General features: G+C 44.2%; 1 protein-coding gene across 1 annotated transcript in view; it reads right to left on the bottom strand.

Annotated features, from left to right (window-relative positions):
- Positions 1-2,575: 2,575 nt before the first annotated feature.
- LOC144102685 (uncharacterized) overlaps positions 2,576-20,509 on the bottom strand; it is a 34,840-nt gene continuing 16,906 nt past the window's right edge. The window contains exons 3-9 of the mRNA XM_077635885.1: positions 19,308-19,323; positions 14,719-14,813; positions 10,230-10,449; positions 9,548-9,698; positions 5,794-5,906; positions 3,598-3,748; positions 2,576-2,602 (exon numbers count right to left, since the gene is read on the bottom strand). Coding sequence (XP_077492011.1) covers positions 2,576-2,602; positions 3,598-3,748; positions 5,794-5,906; positions 9,548-9,698; positions 10,230-10,449; positions 14,719-14,813; positions 19,308-19,323 — 773 coding nt within the window. The remainder of the gene's footprint in view (positions 2,603-3,597; positions 3,749-5,793; positions 5,907-9,547; positions 9,699-10,229; positions 10,450-14,718; positions 14,814-19,307; positions 19,324-20,509) is intronic.

Raw genomic sequence — 20,509 nt, 5'->3', positions numbered from 1 at the left:
TCCATGTGGACCCCATCCCGAAGAACGTGCACCCCGAATACAACCAAGAACGGCGGCAGGCACGGGCCCAGGCCCTCATCGAGAAACACGCCCAAGACCCGCACGCCCGGTACGTGGACGCAGCGGAATACAAACGAGAAGGCTTCGCGGCAGTGGTCGTTGCGGCGGCTACCGGCACCACGACAACGGCAGCGAGCGTGTGGTGCACGGACGCCACAGACGCCGAGGAGGTTGCCATCGCTCTGGCGATCTCCGAGGCCGAGTGTCACACCGTGCTCAGTGACTCGAGGAACGCCGTGCGCAACCTTGCCAAGGGGCGAGTGAGCGCGCTGGCGGCCGCCATCATCGGCAAGCTCCAGCCCCAAGACCGCCGCAGCACCATCCGTATCAAGTGGTTCCCGGCGCACGCGGGCGAGTGTGCATCCTCGCCGAACCACAACGAGACGGCCCATTCGGCGGCGCGAGCGCTTACCCTCCGCGCCCCCGAGAGTGACCGTTCCGTGTGGTGGTTCGAAACCAAGGACCGCGTAACCAGTTATGGCGAAGTTACCATGTGTTACCGCCTAGCTCGACGGACAATGCCGCCTCCCCACCCGGCACTCAGTCGGGAGGAGGCCGTCATCCTAAGACAGATACAGACCGGGTCACTCCTCGCCCCGGCAGTGCTACACGTACTTCACCCAGAACTCTATCCGAGCGATGTGTGCAATGTTTGTGCAGCTGGTCCGCCGGACCAATGGCACATCATGTGGGACTGTGCCAGGTTCCCGACCGAGGCTACCTCCAGGATATAACCGCCCGAACTTCAAAGTGCAGTGCAGTCTACAGACAAGGACACTCAACTATGGGCCGTCCAGCAGGCCCGGGGTGCGCTCGAAAAGCACAAGCCTCACGACCCACCACAAACGGGCCGAACGGGGGTAGTGCAGAGGAGGGCATAACCCCGGGTCGACGCTTGGCCAACGTCACGACGCGTCAAACCGTCGGTTGCCGGCATTTTCAATAAAGTTTTTCCTACCATCCTACCTACCAAATAAAACGAAGCAAAACCCTTTAGACGTTCGCTTCTTAGAGTTGTAGACTTCATACGAGGATATCGCAAAAAGCCTGGAGCGTAGATGCTGTTTGACAGTGTATAAGTAAAGCAAAAATAGAAATTTGTGTTTCGAGACCACCTCGATCTCTTCTTTAGGGATGATTGATAGACGAGCAAGCTGCAGCAGGGACTGGGTTTCGCTTTCCTTTTGCTATCACGTGGCGAAGACCATTTACATGCGGGTAGCATAGAACTCCTGTTTACCCTCGCCTTTGTGAGTCAGATGTGCCATGACTCAACGTGATTCCTTTTGACATTATGACGTTTTACGGCCAATAATCTCACTTTTTCGAAGGCTATTTTGTGTGTGTGTGTGGGGGGGGGGGGGAGCGCTGAGTTCATTTACCGGACGTCATGTTTGTGTTACCCGATTCCTGCTTGAGGGTTTTTGTCTTGCCGATGTATGAGGCCGGGCACTCGAAGCAGGGAATTTTTTAGACAGCGTCCTGTTGCTTTTTTAGGGGGGGGGGCACGGTCTTTGTGTGGGGTAGAAAACCGTTGATCGTTGAGACGGATTTGTGAGCCACGCAGACGTCATGTTTCCGTAGAATGCGTGCCACGATATATGGTGGGAGCTGAGATCGACGGAAAAGTGCGAGTGTCGAATGACCCTACTACGTATCAGGTTAACCTGGCCACGAGAGAAAAAATTATGTGTTCACACGGATGAGATTATCCGCAGACGACAGCCACACGGGCCATTCGCGTGCGCTGCTTCCTCAAGGAATTACGCTGGGACTTCACCCTTGTGCTTTTTAAACTTCCCCTATAGCGTTGCTGGGGTGTGGGCGTCAGACCGTGTAAGAATTTCCGCTTATGAGCTGGCCAATCAGCTTGCCCAATACACTTTTATATGGGGAACGAAGATCCCCTGGCCTTCCCCTTCCATGCACGAGGAGGCGCACTTTTTAAAGGAGACCATGCAACATTACACATACTTCCTGCAGTCACTGTACACACTAGCTCGACCACAATCCCAGCATAGCAGCTCTCAGACTCCCAAGTTAAGCGGCGTACAGTATAACACACTCATCTTCCCGATCCTCCTTTTCCTCTAATATTTTGGCTATTTCTCCTGCCCAGTAGCCTATTCCACTACTCGAATATGTCACATCTCCTTTCCCCTTGCCGCGCTGCCATCCGTTCTCCACACTACCGATGAAATGAAGCCGCAGTCGTCACTGACGACACTCGAAAACAAAAAGCCGTTTGGAAGCCCGAAATGAGTTTCTACCCAAACCTCCATCCTGCTCAGTGCCCCGTGTGGCTGGCTTCAGCGGCTCACGTCAGCAATCGGGATCGTGTAGGCTTGGCGAAAATCAGATAGGTAAATCTCGTCTTCATAAACCCAACAGCCGAGATTCACGTCAAGGTTAGGACTAAGTAAGGTCAGTCCAAAAGGATGACAAGCCGTCTCCATAAATTTGATTCCAGCGTGTGAACAGTCAGACCGCGACCGCACGCGTAATAAACCGGCACCTACAAGCTCAGCTCCAGCACTGCCCTCTGAGGCGTAAAAAAGAATTAAATGAATTTGCGGACGAGGTCTGCAAGACAAACCTCCTTTGATGTCCGCTTTACTGGGGCAAGACCTCTCCACTCCCGGGCCTGACACGACGGCGTTAACACAAATCTACCAACCAATTCTCTGCCATACAGAGTAGCTGAACTCGATTCTGCGGAGTTCATGCAAATGCCAAATATAGCCTGCTTCTCTACAAACTAGCTTATTTACAAAAAAGAGAGTGCCAGAGAGGTCTGTGTAAAACACTCGAGCGGGCATCGTGACGATATCCGATCCAGGGGCGGGAGGCTTCACTTATTCGAAACATTCGCAGGGACGTGCAGAATTCGTGGCATGACCCTAAAGACGAGAGGCTCTTCCTACAGCATTTTCCCGAGCCTTTCGCCTAAGTCACATTATTTTCTCGCTTTGTTGACTATTCCATAATAGAAATACCCTTCTCCATGTTTTCTCCGGATTATTAAAGAAGATTGTACACCGTTTGCGTAGTAGTTGAAAATGTGCCTTTCATGTTCAACTGGAAACAACCTTGCCAAGTTCTATTTTTGAAAATTCGATACTTCAATTCGCAATCTTAAGCCAGTAGAATCTTTGCATTTTGCCAACAGTTTACCTGCTTAGATGGTGTAGCTAAATACAAGATTATATAATAATGATCAGCACTTTCGCGCCAATACGACAGATTGCTGTCGTATAGAAGACTGAATATTCTGACCAACATATCTGCCCTTACTCTCTGAGGTTCCGCTAAAAGAGCAGTGCATCATGACCGTCCCATTACACTTTGGAACCGTACTGCATGGAGGACGCTGTATTTCGTCGCATACTGGCCTTACAGAACGCAAAGAGTACTGCGCACCACTCTGATCAATCAAATAACTCAATGCATGCCAGTTTCTTTCCGCTTTCGGATGCGAGCGAAAGATTGCTTCCGAATAACGAAGACATGTACCTTTGATTACACAAGCCATCTCACCATGTCGTAGGAGTAACTGCCGCGCAATTCGAGGGCTAAGGGGACTGCTGATAAACGGGTCGGTGGCATGACAGCGCAGTTGTCGACGGTGTTGTCCCCGAACGGATAGTGGCCGTACACAACGAGCAGGTCCGGGATAAACTGAAGCCTCCTGCATGTCAATGAAATTGATGTGAACTCTGTGAAGAATGTTCTTCAGACGACGCATAGACAATAGGCGCAAAAATACAACGCATACTGTAGAACAGCCTAAATGCTGTTCAAAGGAATATAGCTCTCCGTGCGGCCGACTATAAATACATCCATACATTGCGAAATCGATAGCGAAAAGTCCAAAATTAATTTTTAATTATCCAGCGAAATAAAATACCAGAATATAAAACGGGGGTTCAGCTCATTGCTACTATTTTTTAAAAAATCACAGCGTATAGTAGCCCAGCACTGAAAATTTTCGGTTAACCGATAACAGCGCTTTTTAAGGAGCTCCAAACTACGGGAGCACTTAACTTGAAATTGGCAGTTAAGTGCGCTGTAATTCCTTCTTTTCCATAATATTTTTTTCATGGACTCATTTTTGAACGGTGTGGGTGATTATTTATCCGGTTAGCAAAATTTCGTGTTATCTCGCGGCAGGTTTTGCCTCAGCAGAAGAACACAGGTAAATTATTTCTAAATATTACGTATATGTTCATACTTGAAATGGATGGCTCACTTTATAGACAGTTTGCCATTGCTTTCATTTGATACGTTCTTTTACACCACCCATCATTCTTACATGCTCCGCTGTTAGGGGATTCGCAACAACCCACATCATTAATTACTTAGCATCCCATTCAATCAGCAAACGTGTGGATTTTTAATCTATTTCTTCTTCGCGCTTTAAAACTTAAGCGTCTTAATCTAATTCTCTTAAACGAATTCACGCTTTCTTCTCGTGCCACGCTTCTGAATAGATGCATATTCATTGTCCGTATAGGCTAATAAGGTCGGTATATAACCTGGTAGGTATTTAGAAGGATACTTGTGTGTACTCTCTGCACACAAATCCCTCGACATGCTTTCATGACAATTGGTTCTTGCATTGAATTAACTCTATTTTGTACATGAAGACGTAAAATTGGTCCGCAAAATTTAATGTCACTACCAACGCTCATTTTTTAGATGCTTATGTAACCCGCTAGAAATATTAGATGCCTTAGCTATCCCTTGGGTCATAACTATCTATAAAAGTTCGAAACTTTAGAAAGAAAATATTCATGTTTCAGCACGTCTCGTATTTTATTATCTCCTCCAAGATTTACACTTCTGCATTTCTGGAAAAATTTGTTGAGTTCTACAAACAAACCTTTTCATTTCTTCAGCGCCGCTAGTTCTGTCAACAGAGGCGTGCAAATAATTCTTTCTGATATATTCTGAGCTGCCACTCTCCTACATTACTGGAGAATTGTGGAGTTGTTATTGAGAGTTGTGCAGTGTCGTAGAGATCCCAGTCACCTTTCAGCGCGTAGGCGCAGTAACTGCTAACGTGTTCATTTGGCCTAGTTGCTTTTCGATGTGTAAAATATCTTGCGCGAAGAAACACGCTGAGAAGAACGTCAAGGGCCATGTGGTCGCCCTGTCTACCTCTGCCCACATCCAAAGCCACTTCCTTCTGCCTGCGCCTTTGATGCGTTCCTATGTGCCTTAAGTACAGACACCCGTGTCATAACGTTTCTGAAAGCTTTCTGCCGTATTCATGACCATGGGCTCTACAGGAACATTATACGGAATGGTTTTACTAAGACATGTCTAGAATGTCTCAGGACTAAAGAAATCAGAAGCCGATTCTTGACTTCGTTTGTACGAACAACGATTGAACGGAAACAGTCGTGTCAGGTTCGAAGTTTCCGCGGCCACAGGAAGCTCCTTCACCCAGTGCACAATTGCCACCCCAGGAGTTAACTTTTTATTGAAGCTGGTAGTAGCGTCCACAATGCTGCCTTCTGGTTTACGGGCTCTAATGTACAGTGTTAAGAAAGCATACCTGCAAGAATCAGCCACTGTGCAACATAAATCATATGTGGCGCCATATGTTTTCCGGAGCACTGCTCGTAACTTTTCTTAGGCATTTTCCTCGGGCTTCCTTAGACACCTGTGGCCTATACCCTGAAACTACGTAAGTTGTCCATTACCGTTTACTTGAGAAGTGGTACTCACTTGAACTCGTCGTTAATGAAGTATATCCACTCCCTGGCTGGAGTTGGCAAAGAGAGAGCTGTGAGCGCCCGATGATTAAGCGCTCTCTGGCTCTGGGCAAAGCGGTCTAGAATCTGTCAAAGGCGGAAAGAAAAAAATGTGACTGTGTGGGGATTTCTGTCTAATTTCGTGGTATGGTACAGCCGGTACTCCCTCGTTTTTTTTTTTTGATGAGGAATCAAAGTCCCGCCTGCAGAATTGCGCAACATTGATGGAATTAAGCCATTCGAAACGAGGAAAAGGGGATGAAAAGTTAGCCATAAAAACTTAGATCGACAACTTAAGCCGTTTCTATAGAAAGACGCACAAGCGATTATGCACTGTACCCTATTGTTCAGATCTATCCGGAGAGAGAGAGAGAGATAGACGTAACATTATTTGCTCAAACCAATTGTCGTTGCCGGCGTCTTTAGTGATCGGGTCCCTAATCGAGAACTTCGGTGGCCTTAGCTCTCCGGCACGCGCAGTCAATAAACCGTAGCTGGTTTCGCGCGTTGCAGCTCTACAGCGCGGGCTCCCACTGCTCCCTAGGGCCGTTCAAAATTACCGAGACTATTGCGGTACGCTGACAGCCCCATCTAATATGATAGCGAGTCGGTCTATCACCGCACCAAAGACAGGTGTCCCCGTATGCGGTCGGGAGCATTGCACGGGTACGAATTGTCTGCTGCTGCCACCAAGATACTGACTGCTCCCTGTCTAGTTTGTTTTGTGGCGGAAGGTACTTTCGCCTGCCATCTTTGTAATATTTAAATATCTCTGCGTACATCCGGAGCGCGACTGACTCGTCCTCAACGCCCTACACATACGAGGAACTTCGGGAAGCGCAGCTAGAGTCAAACAGAGGGAAAGGCTCCTGCTCACAACAACTGGATGAGCCTTCTTGAGACAACTGGGCTATCGAGACGGATCGAGCGGCCGGCAGGCGTGTCGGATTAGATCAGGGGCACATTTAATGTTGCGCCTGTACCAAGGCACATCCATCCGACCCACAACATGTGAAGGAGGCAGGCCAGAGCCAGTACGATTGAGCGGGTCTGTGGAACTCGCGGATATGCTGCGTACGTGGATGCATCAATCTACAAAAGTGACCAATAGGCAGCTGTTTGGGTAACTGACCACAGGTGCAGCGAACTGCTCGGCGCATCGCTGCGGGGTTGCACGATTAGGGACGCTGAGGAGAACGCAGTTGCTTTAGTGGTCTCTTTTGGGAACATGACGAGAAAGCCCCTGACAGACTCCCAGAATGCGTGCTGGAGTTTCGTGAACGGAAGACTAGGGAAAAGGGCCGCCGATATCCTCAGAAGGGGAGCCCATTCCATGCAAAACATCGGATTATACGGACACCCGGACACGAAGATCTGAAAGGCAAGCTTCAGGCTGACCGCGCAGCTCAAGGACACACCGATCAAGCAGATGCATCCGAATTCTGTCGGTTGAGCAGAAGGGAGTTATATTTTAGACAACAATAGTACAAGACGGTGATGAGGACACAACTAGGAGTCAACGTGGGTGGCGCATGTAATGTGGGTCGGACAATACCACCGGTACGTTGTAGTAACAATCATTCCAAGGGAAACTAAATGTAACCGCTATCCGTGGAAGCTAGGCTCAGAGTTTAAAAAAACCTGCTGGCATGGTGGGCAGTGGACAGCGATAATTCGAGGCTTTTGTCTTGCCGCAGTCAACGTGTGGAAATGTATTATTTTTGCTGCTATTGGTTTGTAAAGCAATATTGCGTACTAGCAATATACCTAGGCGTAGTTTCTGCTGACATCCTTGCTCACGCATTCTTAAGCCCGTGGCTGTAATCGGACATCATCCTAGCTGCAACGCTGACGTGAATGTACACACTTTGTCATATCGTTAAGGAGGGACGCGACTTAAAATATCAGTAGATGGCCGAAGGAAGTTGATTTCCTAAAATTCACAATATCTGTTCATACAGCTAATTTTCTATGTAGTATCGAAGTTTTGAGTGCTGCAATATAAAGAGAGGTACTCTAAAAATGCTTTTTGTTTCTTTCATCGACCGCGGTGGTGCATGAACTGCCCATGAAGTCGCCATTCTTTCAACTCCGGTATGTTTGAGGAGCCGCGACAGGAAAGCGCTTTCTTCGCTCTTCGGAAAGTTTGTTTGTTCGTGGCGGAAACTTATGTCTAAGCTTGATACTCCTCGTGGAAGCGAACGCAGAAAAAAAAATGCTTTGGTTTCAAGCTCTCGTCACGCGACTGTGTGCGACGGTGTTGGCTGCCCCGAGAAACCGGCAGAGCTTAAGCAAGAACCGATGCGCAGACGATAATCTTGAGCTTTAGTAGCTGCTCTTGCTCGTCTAAAGTAACATTTCTGAGGTTTGGACTTGAGCAATATTACAAACTTCGGGCACTGACACCCTGTTCGAAAAGAACTAATGAACGCCACATTTTTACGGCCACAGCAATAGAAAGCCACCTACTATCAATAATTGCAAGAAGTTTTTGTCTTCGGGCTGCTGCGAGTCTAATAATTACAGAGGGTGCCGTCTATCTATCGCGCCTGCGGAAAGTGGTTTGATCCGCAGTGGAAAGCATCCGGCGCTGTTACGGAGGCGCTGCTGAGCTGTTCGGGCCCCATGGTTAGAGGTGCGTAGGATTCTACCACAAGCAGCATAAGACTGCACCACAGGGAGTCATTAAAAGCGAACCAAGTGAAAGGCCAGACAGCCAAGCAATGCTTCATTTAAAGCTGCGCCTATGGCGAAAAACGTGGCGCCCTGTGGAGAAATAAAAATTGGTGTTTTTCCAAAAGCGCCTTTCTGGGCTGATGCTCGCATTGCGTAGCTGATTCCTTCAAGAGTAGTTGATTTATATTTACCCCGTTTACTTTGTTACTCTCTATGAAGTGAGATGCGATAACAATCTTATTTTCGGGCGATGAATTATGAATTCGTCGCATGGTACTTTTTCGCACTCTACCACGTCTACAGCAACTACACCACAGAGAATGGCAAGTTAGTGCAAAAAAAAAAAAGATTCTTATTACTCGTTCTAAGCACTAAAAATGTGCAGTGAAAGCTGTAACAGTTTTCTAAGAAATTTGTTCTAGTTTGCTGGCTTTTTACGATGCGCAAAAGAGAAAAAAATGTAGAAAAAAGGTTGTTCGGATATCAAGATGAAAGTTTGTGCACATAAGTTAGAAAACATTGCGAATGAGCAAAATCGAATTTTTTTCTTGATCCATCAGAAAATAACCGTTCCTACGGTTTTTAACGGGGGACAAACCCGCTTCTCCAAATATGAGATCAAGCGACATGCTTCCAGGCATCGCCGCTTGGGCGGTTATGCATTGTCAGTGCTCCATAACGTTTTAAGCACGGTTAGTTATCATCCTGGTGTATCCCAAATTGCACGAGTGATTCTACAGAAGCCTTCCTACACGGCGCAGAGGCTAAAAGGTTGACAACTTTAGTTTTATAAAAGGACTAGACCTTTGTTACTATGTTATCTGTTAGCTTGCTCTAAAAGTTGGAAGAGTATCTAAGAAAACAAATCATGAGTACCCTAGTTAGGTGTCTCTGTCGATACGACCTCTTCCATGGTGTGCTGCCATTAAACCCGTTGTGGTGACTCGGCAGACACGGTATAACGCTTTCTAGCAATTTATCGTTCTTCTTATCTTCTAGATGTTGTAGTGTCGCGCTCTTAAGTATTATGATAAGAGAAGTATTAGCCGCACCATGATCCGAGACATTGCTATCATCATTTGACTTCGGGTAGCGTTTGGGGGCGTATCGAGAACTCCGGTGTGGTATATCCTCCGTTGCCAGAACACCTGAAGCGGATTCGGGTTGGTCCGCCTCAGATCGTTTCCCAATTGGTCAATGTGCCTGCGTAGAGACATTAAAAATCACATTATCGAGAACAAAACAAAAAAAAAGAAAAGAGCATCGTGTCTGCCCCGTGTTATTTCTATCTACGTTAAGAGTCTAATTGGTACTTTCAGTGCCCCAGTATTGCAGCCAATATATTGAATAGGAGCAGAATATGATGCCTTGATCCTTTCTTTGGAGAGGACAAAAAGAGCAAAAACACAAAGTCGCTGTCATTGCGATTGTTTTCTTTCTAGCTGCTGAAGGCATTCTCTATTCTGAATAGCTCCCTAAAGCTTTTTGATAAAACTTGTCGTAAACGTCAAGTGCCTTCAATTCGAGCGTAGAGCCTTCGGACAAAAATGGCTTGGCAGAGAAAGCATGAAACACATTCGCTGATTGGTACTGCCGATGCAAAGAACGGAATAGAATGGAAGAAAAATAAGTGTCCATTTTTTAGGGGCCCTGAACTTTCTGCTTGTGCTATATCAAATCGTCAATTTTCCAGTTAAGCGCGTTTGACCGGCTTAAACTGAGAGAATCACTCACTGAAACGCAAACGCTACTCCAAGCTTGGTCTTCCTATATCTTGCGACAGCACCCATGAATGTCACCAAGTCCGATCCGAAACGGTTGTCACCAAGAATATTCCTGCCGTCGGCGTATATCGAGTCGTAGAAGGCGATGTCGCAGAGGCCGTCACTTGCCATCACTCTATCCGCCGTTGTCCTTCGGCCGTAGGTGCAAATCAGTATCTCAGGCCCGATGCCTGGAAATATATACGTCCATCCATTCACTGTTATCGCGTGCAGCGTACTGCGAGTACAAGAAAATAGGAATGCCGGTAATGCTGATGACGACTTCATTTTTGATGGTGTGACGGCGGTTTGCCCATAGATTACCATTGCTGGCGCGTTTGATATGTACAATACAAAAATGTTTTGGTTTGGCATATTACGCTTCATCGCAAAAACGTATTCTGAAATACATTTGTTCTCGGTCGTTTTACACTTAACAAATGCTGTACCGAGTTGCGGAAAGCGTTTACCTATTAAAAAGTTGGCGCCCGCCTAGGTGCACTTGGCAGTGAACTCCACACCTCCAGTATACCAGGCCAATGTTAAAACAATTGATGGGCCACTGCGGTTGGAAGAAAGATGCGTATAAATTATTCGATAAAGGTGAGCCTCTGCTGCTCGCTTTCCTTAAGAACTTCTAGCCTCCGCCGCATTCCTACTATATGTAATGTATTTACGAAACCACTCCTAGACATCCCGCTCTTTGAAATGCGGATTGCAGGTGACATCGAACTGCGATGGAAGTTAGCAAAATGCGATTGCAATATTGATGGCTCAGAAACATAGAGGTGACATAAGGTTACAAGGGTAGGAAAACGTATTAAAAAAACGACGATTTTTAATAACAGTTTACGACAGAGATAAATAAAAATAAATAAAAAAGCCGTGCATGTTGGCAACTGCCACCACCCTGTTTCAAAGGGGACGTTACTATCTTCTATCCATCCATCCATACGTGATCATCCGTGTTCCGAACGTAGTTCTCCTTGCTCTCCAAACCATGGGTGGCCAGCCCTTTCTCTAGATACAGCATGCTCGACAGTAAGCTCTCATCAAAACTGGAAGAGCTTTCTTGTCGTTGCAGGTCATGCATACTACTGACAAATACTGACCGCTGTAAAGGTCCCTTCGATTGTAAAAGCAGATTTTGTGCTTATTTCACATTCAAAACGACAGACTTGAATATAAAAATGTCTTGTGGAACTGCTTTCATCAAGGGTGAAATTGCTGTTTCATATAACAGTTTTTGAGCTTGTACCACAAAATAAAAAAACGCATTTGGGAGCAGGCCTGAGGACAATGCCAAAGTGACTTCCAGGTTTGAGGTGTGACGACGAACCCAAAGGCTGAAATATTGCTTGCTATTTTGGAATATTATTTCGATTCTTAATTCTGTTTTCTCGCAACCAATTAAGTTTCGCGATTGTTTATTTTCGATCACCCATTTGGACTCCAATTTTTGAAGTCCAGGGCCAATAGCAAGTCTATTGACATGACTTGGAAGTTTGTTTGGCTCCTGTGGCCACAGATATGTACGCAGGCTGCATCTTACGTGCTAGCAACAAGTAAATAGTTTCTGGGCAGTACTTTATGAACACCTTGCATTGCTGACAAAGAAGGTGACCATTCATTTCCAATGGCACGCTGCTGTCTGAAGCATAGGGTCTGAGAAAGGTTTGCAATGTGGCATGGAACAATGATTGTCTAGGGGTTCAAGAGCGTGACACAGCATTTCAGTGAACTTCCACCCTCAGAGCTCCAGCCGACATCAGACCAGTGGATACAAAATTGTTGTTGTTGTTGTTAGCCTATCAAAAGATGGCACATACCCACACTGGGGGATCGGCCAAGAATCGGGTGTGGATACAAAAAATCGAAGGACACGCTTGGCGCCCAGTCTTCTTCTTTGTTGCCTGCAAGCACATCTTTTTTATGTTTGGCAACGTACATTTTTTCTGAACCAAAAAAGAGTGAGGCTAAAACCATAAGCTGGCTGAAGTCGTGTTGCAGGCCAACAGCGAAACCAGCAACAGAGAGTCATATTAAAGCAGGTCGTTTCAAATCAGCGCACGCAGAGGTAGGTACAGGCTTTCAGCAGATCTGAACATTAATAACGCTCACGTGAGTCGTGACACCGCGCATTCGCTGGGTTGTTAGAAAATAAATTAATTGGAGGATGTGTTTCAGCAACGTACTTGCATCGTACAAGTTCCTATCCAGAAGTACTGCACTCTGAAATTACCTCATCTCTACTGTGGCCATTCGCTAGGGTGACGACATTCTTGCGGTGGACATCCTGTATCTTTTATCTTCAGGGAGATTTTTTGCATTCTTTCCGACTGGTAAATTCTAGATCGCAGCATACTTTCTTTCTCTTAATAAATGCTATTTTAATTTACCTGCACAACCTCCCTTAGCGGGAACGACGTAAGAGAATCTTTTGAGATATTCGAGCAAATTATTTGGTAATATGCACTCTTTGGCAAACAGAAAAAGGGCCAGCAAAGCTGTCAAAGACGGTGACCCGCTTTCTTGCGAAATCAGTAGGCTGCATGCAACTGCAGAAACAGCAGAGACAAGCGTAGCCATGTCCTTGCTGATCGGGGAGTGCTGAAATAATTTTACATGCTGCGTTTACGCGCCACCAGTTTCAAGTGACCAGCCATTCTACTACCGCCTTCTTGTTGGCGTACCGTGCCATATGCTTATCACCGATTTATGCTGAATTAATTCTTGCTTGAACGCCTGTCCTGTGACAATGACTACTAAAACGCTCCCTGAAACCTCTACTGGTTGTAGCTGACAATATCGATGAACTCATAAAGGAGCGTTTTTGATTGGAGAAATTAGTATTCTACACTTTCTGAGCCTAGGTTACAAGCTGCACTGTGATAGCCAGAGGAGCTTATATTGCCACAAGAAAAGAAACAAACGTGCACATATTATACTCTTGATACCTTTGAATCTAAAAGGTGAGGAGGCTGGATTCCAACGACATGCTCGGTGGTTCATTTACCGGCGAACATGAAATTTACTTCTCGGGCAACTCCATCAAGCAAACCAAACGTTCATTGAACATGCACCAGTAAAATGAAAGTGGTCGCTCTTATAGCGTGAACATTCAAAATAACTATTGCAGATAAGCCTCAGTGTCTTGTTTTTACAGGATTTCAGGACGTTCGACTCTCTCTTGTCAAGAAATGCTGGGACTGAAGACGATTACATCCAACTCCTTAGAAAGGTCGGGTTGACACTTTTGTACAGTGTTATGAAATGATAATAATGCTTTGTTCCAAAACATATCCTCTCGCCAAACGTCTCTCACTTGGTAGAACACTGGCTCAATTTGATGGAAAGGATAGAGGATCGTGTGAAACATGGATATTAGAAACAGGTTTCATAGAGGAGGGCTGCGCATTTCATTGAACCAGCTCGGATTCTATAACCCTCTTCCACAACTAGCCCCCATGAATATGTGGCCGAAATGACCTGTAGTCGATGCCGTTACTTCGCGCTTGGCAGCTGAGCTACCCTGGCGAGTGCAAGTGTGCAGGAAAGCGGGACGCGGCATGATGTTCACAATAGTGAGTGTTTGACTCACCCATCAACGGTGGAAATGTCGTCAATGCTTCCGTCGTTGGGGTCGGTGTGGTAGTAGTAGTGCGGGAAGCTGGCACTCGCACCTCTACCCTCACGCTATGCACGACGACCGGCGGAAGGGTTTTACGCTCATTTCTCTCATCCTCCGTCGTGGTAGAAATGGTCAAGGAAGCTGCGGGGAAGTATCAGTCTTCAGCTTCTAACTACGCAGCCTTTCGCGTTAAAATACGTGACCTCGCATGACCCAAACTGACCAGAATTTAAAGAATTTTGAAGCTGCCATGTCGATGGTGGCCAATTAAGATAGGACGGTAATAAACATCAAACGATGCTCATTATGAGTCTTGCAAATAAAAGAAAAAAATATGCAGTTATACTACCACTCAATCGTTTCACACTTGTGTCCGTTCTGCTTCACCATCGCACTGAAAAAACAATTATGGATACTGATGTGCGGTGTCTTTTTTTTTACAAACTATGTTCTTATATGTGAATATAATTCAATTTTAACGCGCAATGTACATGAGATTTCTTTCAAAAGGTAAAAGGATACGAAAGAAAAGAATTTGGGATAACAGGCATGCTTGTTATGCTTTCTGCTTCATGATCCAAGAAAAAGCTGATTTCCTAACCCAATAAGCAGCAAGGCGATACTGACACGGTTGTACCCTAATCTTCAATGACAGGAGAAAAGCTGACACGATGCATGCGAACTGAAGCCATATTTGGTGAGACAGATTAAAATCATATTATTTTTGAAACAATGCCAAGACTGATCTTCCTCTGGCGGGGATAGTGTGATGCTGTCATCCACTCTTGGTGCCATGTGAACACTGCACTTTGAAAGCCTTTGTGCTCACCTCCCCTGAGCACAAACGCAGTGATGGCGACAGACGCGCATACGAGTAGCAGCATTGCGCTAATCATCAGCATGAAAGGATTTCCACTGCTTTCCCTGCAAAAAGAGGAATAAACGTGCTTGAAAGAAACGCAAAATCATTTTCTGCATTTTACAGCCTTGTTTTAAAGGTTTCTAGATTGAAGCTAACCCATTTATCTCTGTTATCTAGTATCTTTAACTTTATGGATGGCTCTGATAAGAATTTCGAAAAGTCCAGATTACTTAATGTTTCCTGATGGTTATGACGTTCAACACAATATTGCTTCATACCAAACGTGAAAGGCACCAAATAATTTCAGAGCAATTTCTTCGTGTTGCCTGTTTCATCTTCGTTTCTTTTTTTGTTGTTTAAATGAGCACTATTGTAGAAGCTAGCGCGAAAAAAAATGGCTGCGAAATAATTGCTTCCTAGTGATATGTCCTTTGACGTGAACGAGTATAACCTCGCAAACTATTCTTGATGCATAGCTCGTGCATAAAGGTCACACGTGCACTGATACTCTGCTGATTCGCTCAAACTCAAAGCCTGTTTCTGTCTTAATTATGGCATAAAGTCACTAGTCAAGTGCCTCATACTAGGATGAATTTCTGTTTCCTACTGTTGCATCATGGAATAAGTAAAGTTAATCAAAATCACTATTGACTTCGGCTCCAAAGTTTTAAAACTCCGCAGAAATTGCTAACGAAAGGTGACGGGAGTGATGAGGGGTTTTAAAAAATGTTCTTTTGGGTGAAAAATTATTTCGGTGAAAAATTTAGGTGAATATTTTGTTATCTTTTAGGTCGCACAAGAACGGGAGGCAGTGTTCCGCGCTGTCTGTTCGGCGAAAACCGGAGAGTTATCCAAACATGTTAGACACGCGGAATGCTTTGGCGAGTGCCGTTTAGACTTCTCGGTAAAGTCATAGAAGCTAATAATCATGACGACGGAAGGTATAACTCGAAATTTGTGCTTGATTTGATAAATAACTTTCTGTTCCATTTTTCTAACTCCGCGCAGCAAGCAAACCAGTAAGGATTGTAACTTTCAGCGTTTAATGCCAGAAGAGCTTCAACATTAGCAGCTGAGGTATTCAGACTAGTATGCATATTTGCGCCTTTCTGTGCATTTCTTGGTTAAACTTTGAACTCCACGCAAAAAGCAGTAGTTATTTGATTTCTAATGCGAAAGATTTATGTGGCTCATCGAAGCAGGGGTCCCAAAATCCCCAGGTGATGTCACCTGCTATCAATGAAAATAAAGCTTCTTCTGAAGGTTGTTTGGGCATTGCACTCAGGACATTTAGATTGCGAGTGAGAACGCATCTCATATGCAGAAAACCGCGTTGCTGCTTAGCGAACAAAGGTATGTTAACCAGCAGGTGTGTCATTAGACAGGATAGAGAAAAATAAAGTTGAACAAAATTTAAAAAAAAAATTAAAAACAACTTCGCATTCAACGCTCATAAGTAGTCTTAAGTGTACTGGTTATTTTTCCCTACGCGTAAAAATTATGACGAAACAGAGGTTTAGTTCCAAATGATGGCCCTCAAAATAAATATGAAGAAATAGAGAAAGAAAGTAAAGAAGAATTACACTATGTGCATGTCTGCGTATCTACGATAGGGTGCCAAATTGTGGCTGGTGTTTAAAAGGTCATTAAATAGTATATCTCGAAGGAAGGAATTCTGCAGCCCCTGCTACCAAAGACACGCTTGCGCACAAGCATTTTTATGAACCTGGTGTTTGCCGAGTAGGCGGCAAGTAATGTTTTTGCGTAGCCTTAGGCCATCACGTGATTTGAAAAGTTTAGAGAGCGAAAACGGTGCTGAGAGTATAGTATTTGGGAGGTTTGAAACGACGGTCTGGGAAACAAGCCGTATTTTCCTTCGTAACAGCCGAATATTTTCAAATGGCTTGATGCTTAGGTAACTCTGATATTACTCACATTCAAATGTACTCATTCTTGATGCTATCTCTTCAGTATCATCTATCACTAGCGAAGCAATAGCGACCGGAAGTTGAAATGCAAGCTTTTATGAAGGCCGCTAGTTTATGGGCTGGCTGTAACAAAGGCTAAATGTGCAAGCGAGACAATCCTGATTTCCCTTACTAATATACCTGTAGTAGGTAATTTTCATAATTCAATTCAATTCAAAATTCAATTCAAAACTTTATTTCCAACGACTCGTTGGGGGTCATCAGGCAAAAAAGCTGCCATTGGCAGCTTGAGGGTGCCTGATGCCCGTACAAGGCAGCAACATATAGCCAACACAAAATTCTGAACACATGTTTAGTTACACTTTCACAGAAATTGACTCATCGGAACATATTCGAAACACATTAAAACACAGCACAAGAAAGTATACAGTACGAAAAACATAAAGGCAATGAAAATACATTGAATACGATTAGCTGCTCAAAAACTGGGATGAGAAAAAAATTTCACGTGTCTGTTTTCTATTACATGCGCTTAAGTCAAAATTTGCAGACAATAATTTGTTAAGCAAGCACGGCAACTTGTGCGTGAGCGACTGTAGCATATAATTTGTACGTCTGCGTGGTATCAGCCATGTCTCAGATCCACGGGTGCGACAATCACTTTTCTGTTTCTGCAAATGCGAAAGGAATTTTATGAGGCTCTTAAACTTTTCATCGGAAAATAAGTATGAGTACAGTAGACGGAAATCGTAAATTTTTCCGACGCTTATTATGTTATACCGTGTGAACAATGGTGCAGATGAATGTAAATAGGACACATTTGCAATGCAACGAAGTGCTTTCTTTTGAAGAAGGAGCAGTGTTTGAATATTTGTTTGTGTGGTTGTGGCCCAAACCAGTGTACAGTAATTTATGTGAGAGGAAAACAGTGCATGATAAATTTGAAGTTTTGCTCTATCTGGAAGAAAATGACGGCACCGTGCAAGTGCGCCGACTGACGTAGATAGTGTCCTTGATAATGATTGAACGTGATGATTCCACGACATGTCAGCAGCAAAGGTCACGCCAAGAATTTTATGTTTCTTAACAATTTCTATGGGTGCACCTCCAAGAACCAACCTTTCTTCTATCTGTGCTTGCTTCCCTCTGGCCATGAATAATATGGCCTTAGATTTATTGCCATTTATTTTTAAACAGTTCTTACTTGACCAATCCCAAATTATTGCAAGCTCTTTTTTGGCTTCTATTAATAGTTCGTCTACATTTTTACCGGTGAAAAAGATGCTCATGTCATCTGCGTAGAGCACGTATATTGCATTGCTTTCCTTTTGCACGATATCGTTCACATAGATGTTGAAAAGAAACGGCCCTAAAATACTTCCTTGTGGCACGCCGGAAGTTAGTAATCTGTGGGATGAGTCACTTTCAGCGATAGAGACGTGCTGCTGACGATTCAAAAGAAAAGATTTAAGTAAAGCGAAACCAACTCCTCGGACACCATAACTGAACTGTTTGTCTAGTAATATTTCATGGTTTAGGCGATCAAATGCTTTGCTGTAGTCAATAAAAATTCCGAGGGTAAGTCTGCTTTCATCAATATTAGAGATTATTAATTCCTTCTGAGTTAATAGTGCAGTTTCCGTTGACCTGCCTTTCCGAAAGCCGTGTTGAGCATCTGAAAGCATGTTATGTTTAACGAAAAAGCTGTTCATGCGCAAAAGAATAATCTTCTCTAAACCCTTAGAAAATACAGGAAGCACTGAGACGGGTCTATAGTTGTTAACATCGTTTTTATCGCCCCCCTTAAAAAGAACTGAAACTTTAGCGATTTTCATCCTATCCGGGAAACATCCAGATGTAAGAGCCAGATTGAATATGTATACTAGATGCGGCGCAATAATATCGATAACGTATTTCACTGCCTTTATTTGAAAGCCGTCAATATCGCTGGCATTGGTGTTTTTCAAATTTATAAATGTGCGATAGATTTCTGTTTCATCCGTTGGGTAAAGAAATAGCGTCTCCTTACACTGGTAGTGAAGCAAAGCGCTAGTCGAGTTAACGACTGCTGGCTCTGCCACATTGACGAAGTGTTCATTGAAATACTCGGCTAGAGGAATTCCGGATAATTTTTTACCATCTATTGTCAATTCAGAAGTGTTTTCTCGTGTTATTTTTCTATTTAGGGCTTCGTTGAATATTTTCCAAACTTTGTCCGGACGCTCTTTTCTTGCAGTACTGAAAAGGTGGTTGTAGTAGTAGTTCAATATTTTTTACCGTTTAATGACGACCTCTGCGTACCTCCTGTCTTTCGTGGTGGATTGCACATTCTTCCAAGCAATAATTTCTCCAGATTCTGGCGGTTAATGGCGGTGCTGCTACTAAAAATGTTACAGGCTCAAAGTCCGAATCATCAGAATTGTGAAACTCGGTTCTTTCTATTTTTTTCGAGCATTTAGTCAACGTATATTACCTAGTTCCATAAAAAATATAGGAAGAATAAAAGCGATTATCGGTGATTGATTTCCGCCAAAGAAAGGAAGTGATAGAAGTCTGCATAGGCAGGTGTTAATATGAGCAATACTAAAGGAAGAACAGTTTGAAACTGCTGTGCTTAATTTTACTTACCCTTGGTTTTTGGGCACTGGAAGGACAGAAAAATAATCTTTTGAAGTGGTGTGGTTTAGACCAGTACAATGTCGAAAATTGTAGTACTAAACCTGGCACGGATAAGGTACAAATTTCATTCTGACTACTATATGAAAAAATGAAACACCAGCTCGAAGGCACTTCGTATAAGTGAAATAATTTGGCTCCCCTGTGAGGACGGAAGTGCATACAAAGCGCTGTACAAATGATTTCAAACTGTTCACCAGTGATAATAAGAAACATGCACTAAATACGTGGAACTATTCCTTCGGTTGCTTGTAGCTTCTTATGTGTCCACCAGATTTAGATGTTTAACTCAAAGGTCCAGTCCAAACACATACATTGTAACCACGGAGCCTGAAACAGTGCTGCAAACCAGAAAAGAATCACTGTAGGTTCATATCGTGCCGATGGCATCAATGCCTCGAGATTTCACGCTTTATTTCGAAACACTGTTTATTCTGCCGGTTGTTTCACAGATTGGGTTAAGCAGCGTCATCAGATTGAAGCAAACAAAGACGCAATGCGCTTAAAAATTAATTTTTCCCTTATCCAAGGCACTATTTTCGCGCAATACTGGAAATGTATTTTTATAATGACAGTTCAGTATTGTGGTGCATGCCTCCACATTAAGACATCCTCCGCAGATTGTAATGCAATAACATTAGAAGCATCATCACGAAAAAAACGCGGTGTGGTTAATCGTAGATTATCGGAAAATAGGAAGGTAAGAGTATTATGAAGTGTATTTTTTCAGGCGCCATCACGAGACGAATAGAAGTTTGCCAATAGGACTCAAGAAGAAATTATCTGCCAACTCATTTTACCGGTACTATCCTATGGGGAAGAAACGTAGAAAATAAAGAAAATGATTAAATTTCAATTGAGAACCGCCCATTCAGCTATGGAAGGCAAATGGATAGGTTTAACTTGTACAGAGAGGAAGAGAAAGGAAAAAAAGGCGAGATTCCAATTTTCTGGTTGAAATTAAGAACAAATGGCACTAGCAGGGCTCACATTGCGAAACCAAGATGACCGGTGGTGCCTTAAGGTAGCGGGAGTAGATTGCGAGATATGGGAGGCGTAGATTCGGGCGCCAGAAAAGTCAGGGGGGTGAACGGGATAAGGAAGGCTCCGGGAATAAAGTGGCCACAGCTGGGAAGTGCAAGGTTAAATATAGG

This window comes from Amblyomma americanum, chromosome 8 (genome assembly GCF_052857255.1).
Source record: "Amblyomma americanum isolate KBUSLIRL-KWMA chromosome 8, ASM5285725v1, whole genome shotgun sequence".
NCBI classification, from domain to species: domain Eukaryota; kingdom Metazoa; phylum Arthropoda; class Arachnida; order Ixodida; family Ixodidae; genus Amblyomma; species Amblyomma americanum.
Note: the sequence above shows the minus strand (reverse complement) of the source record. Positions and strands in the feature narration are given on the sequence as shown.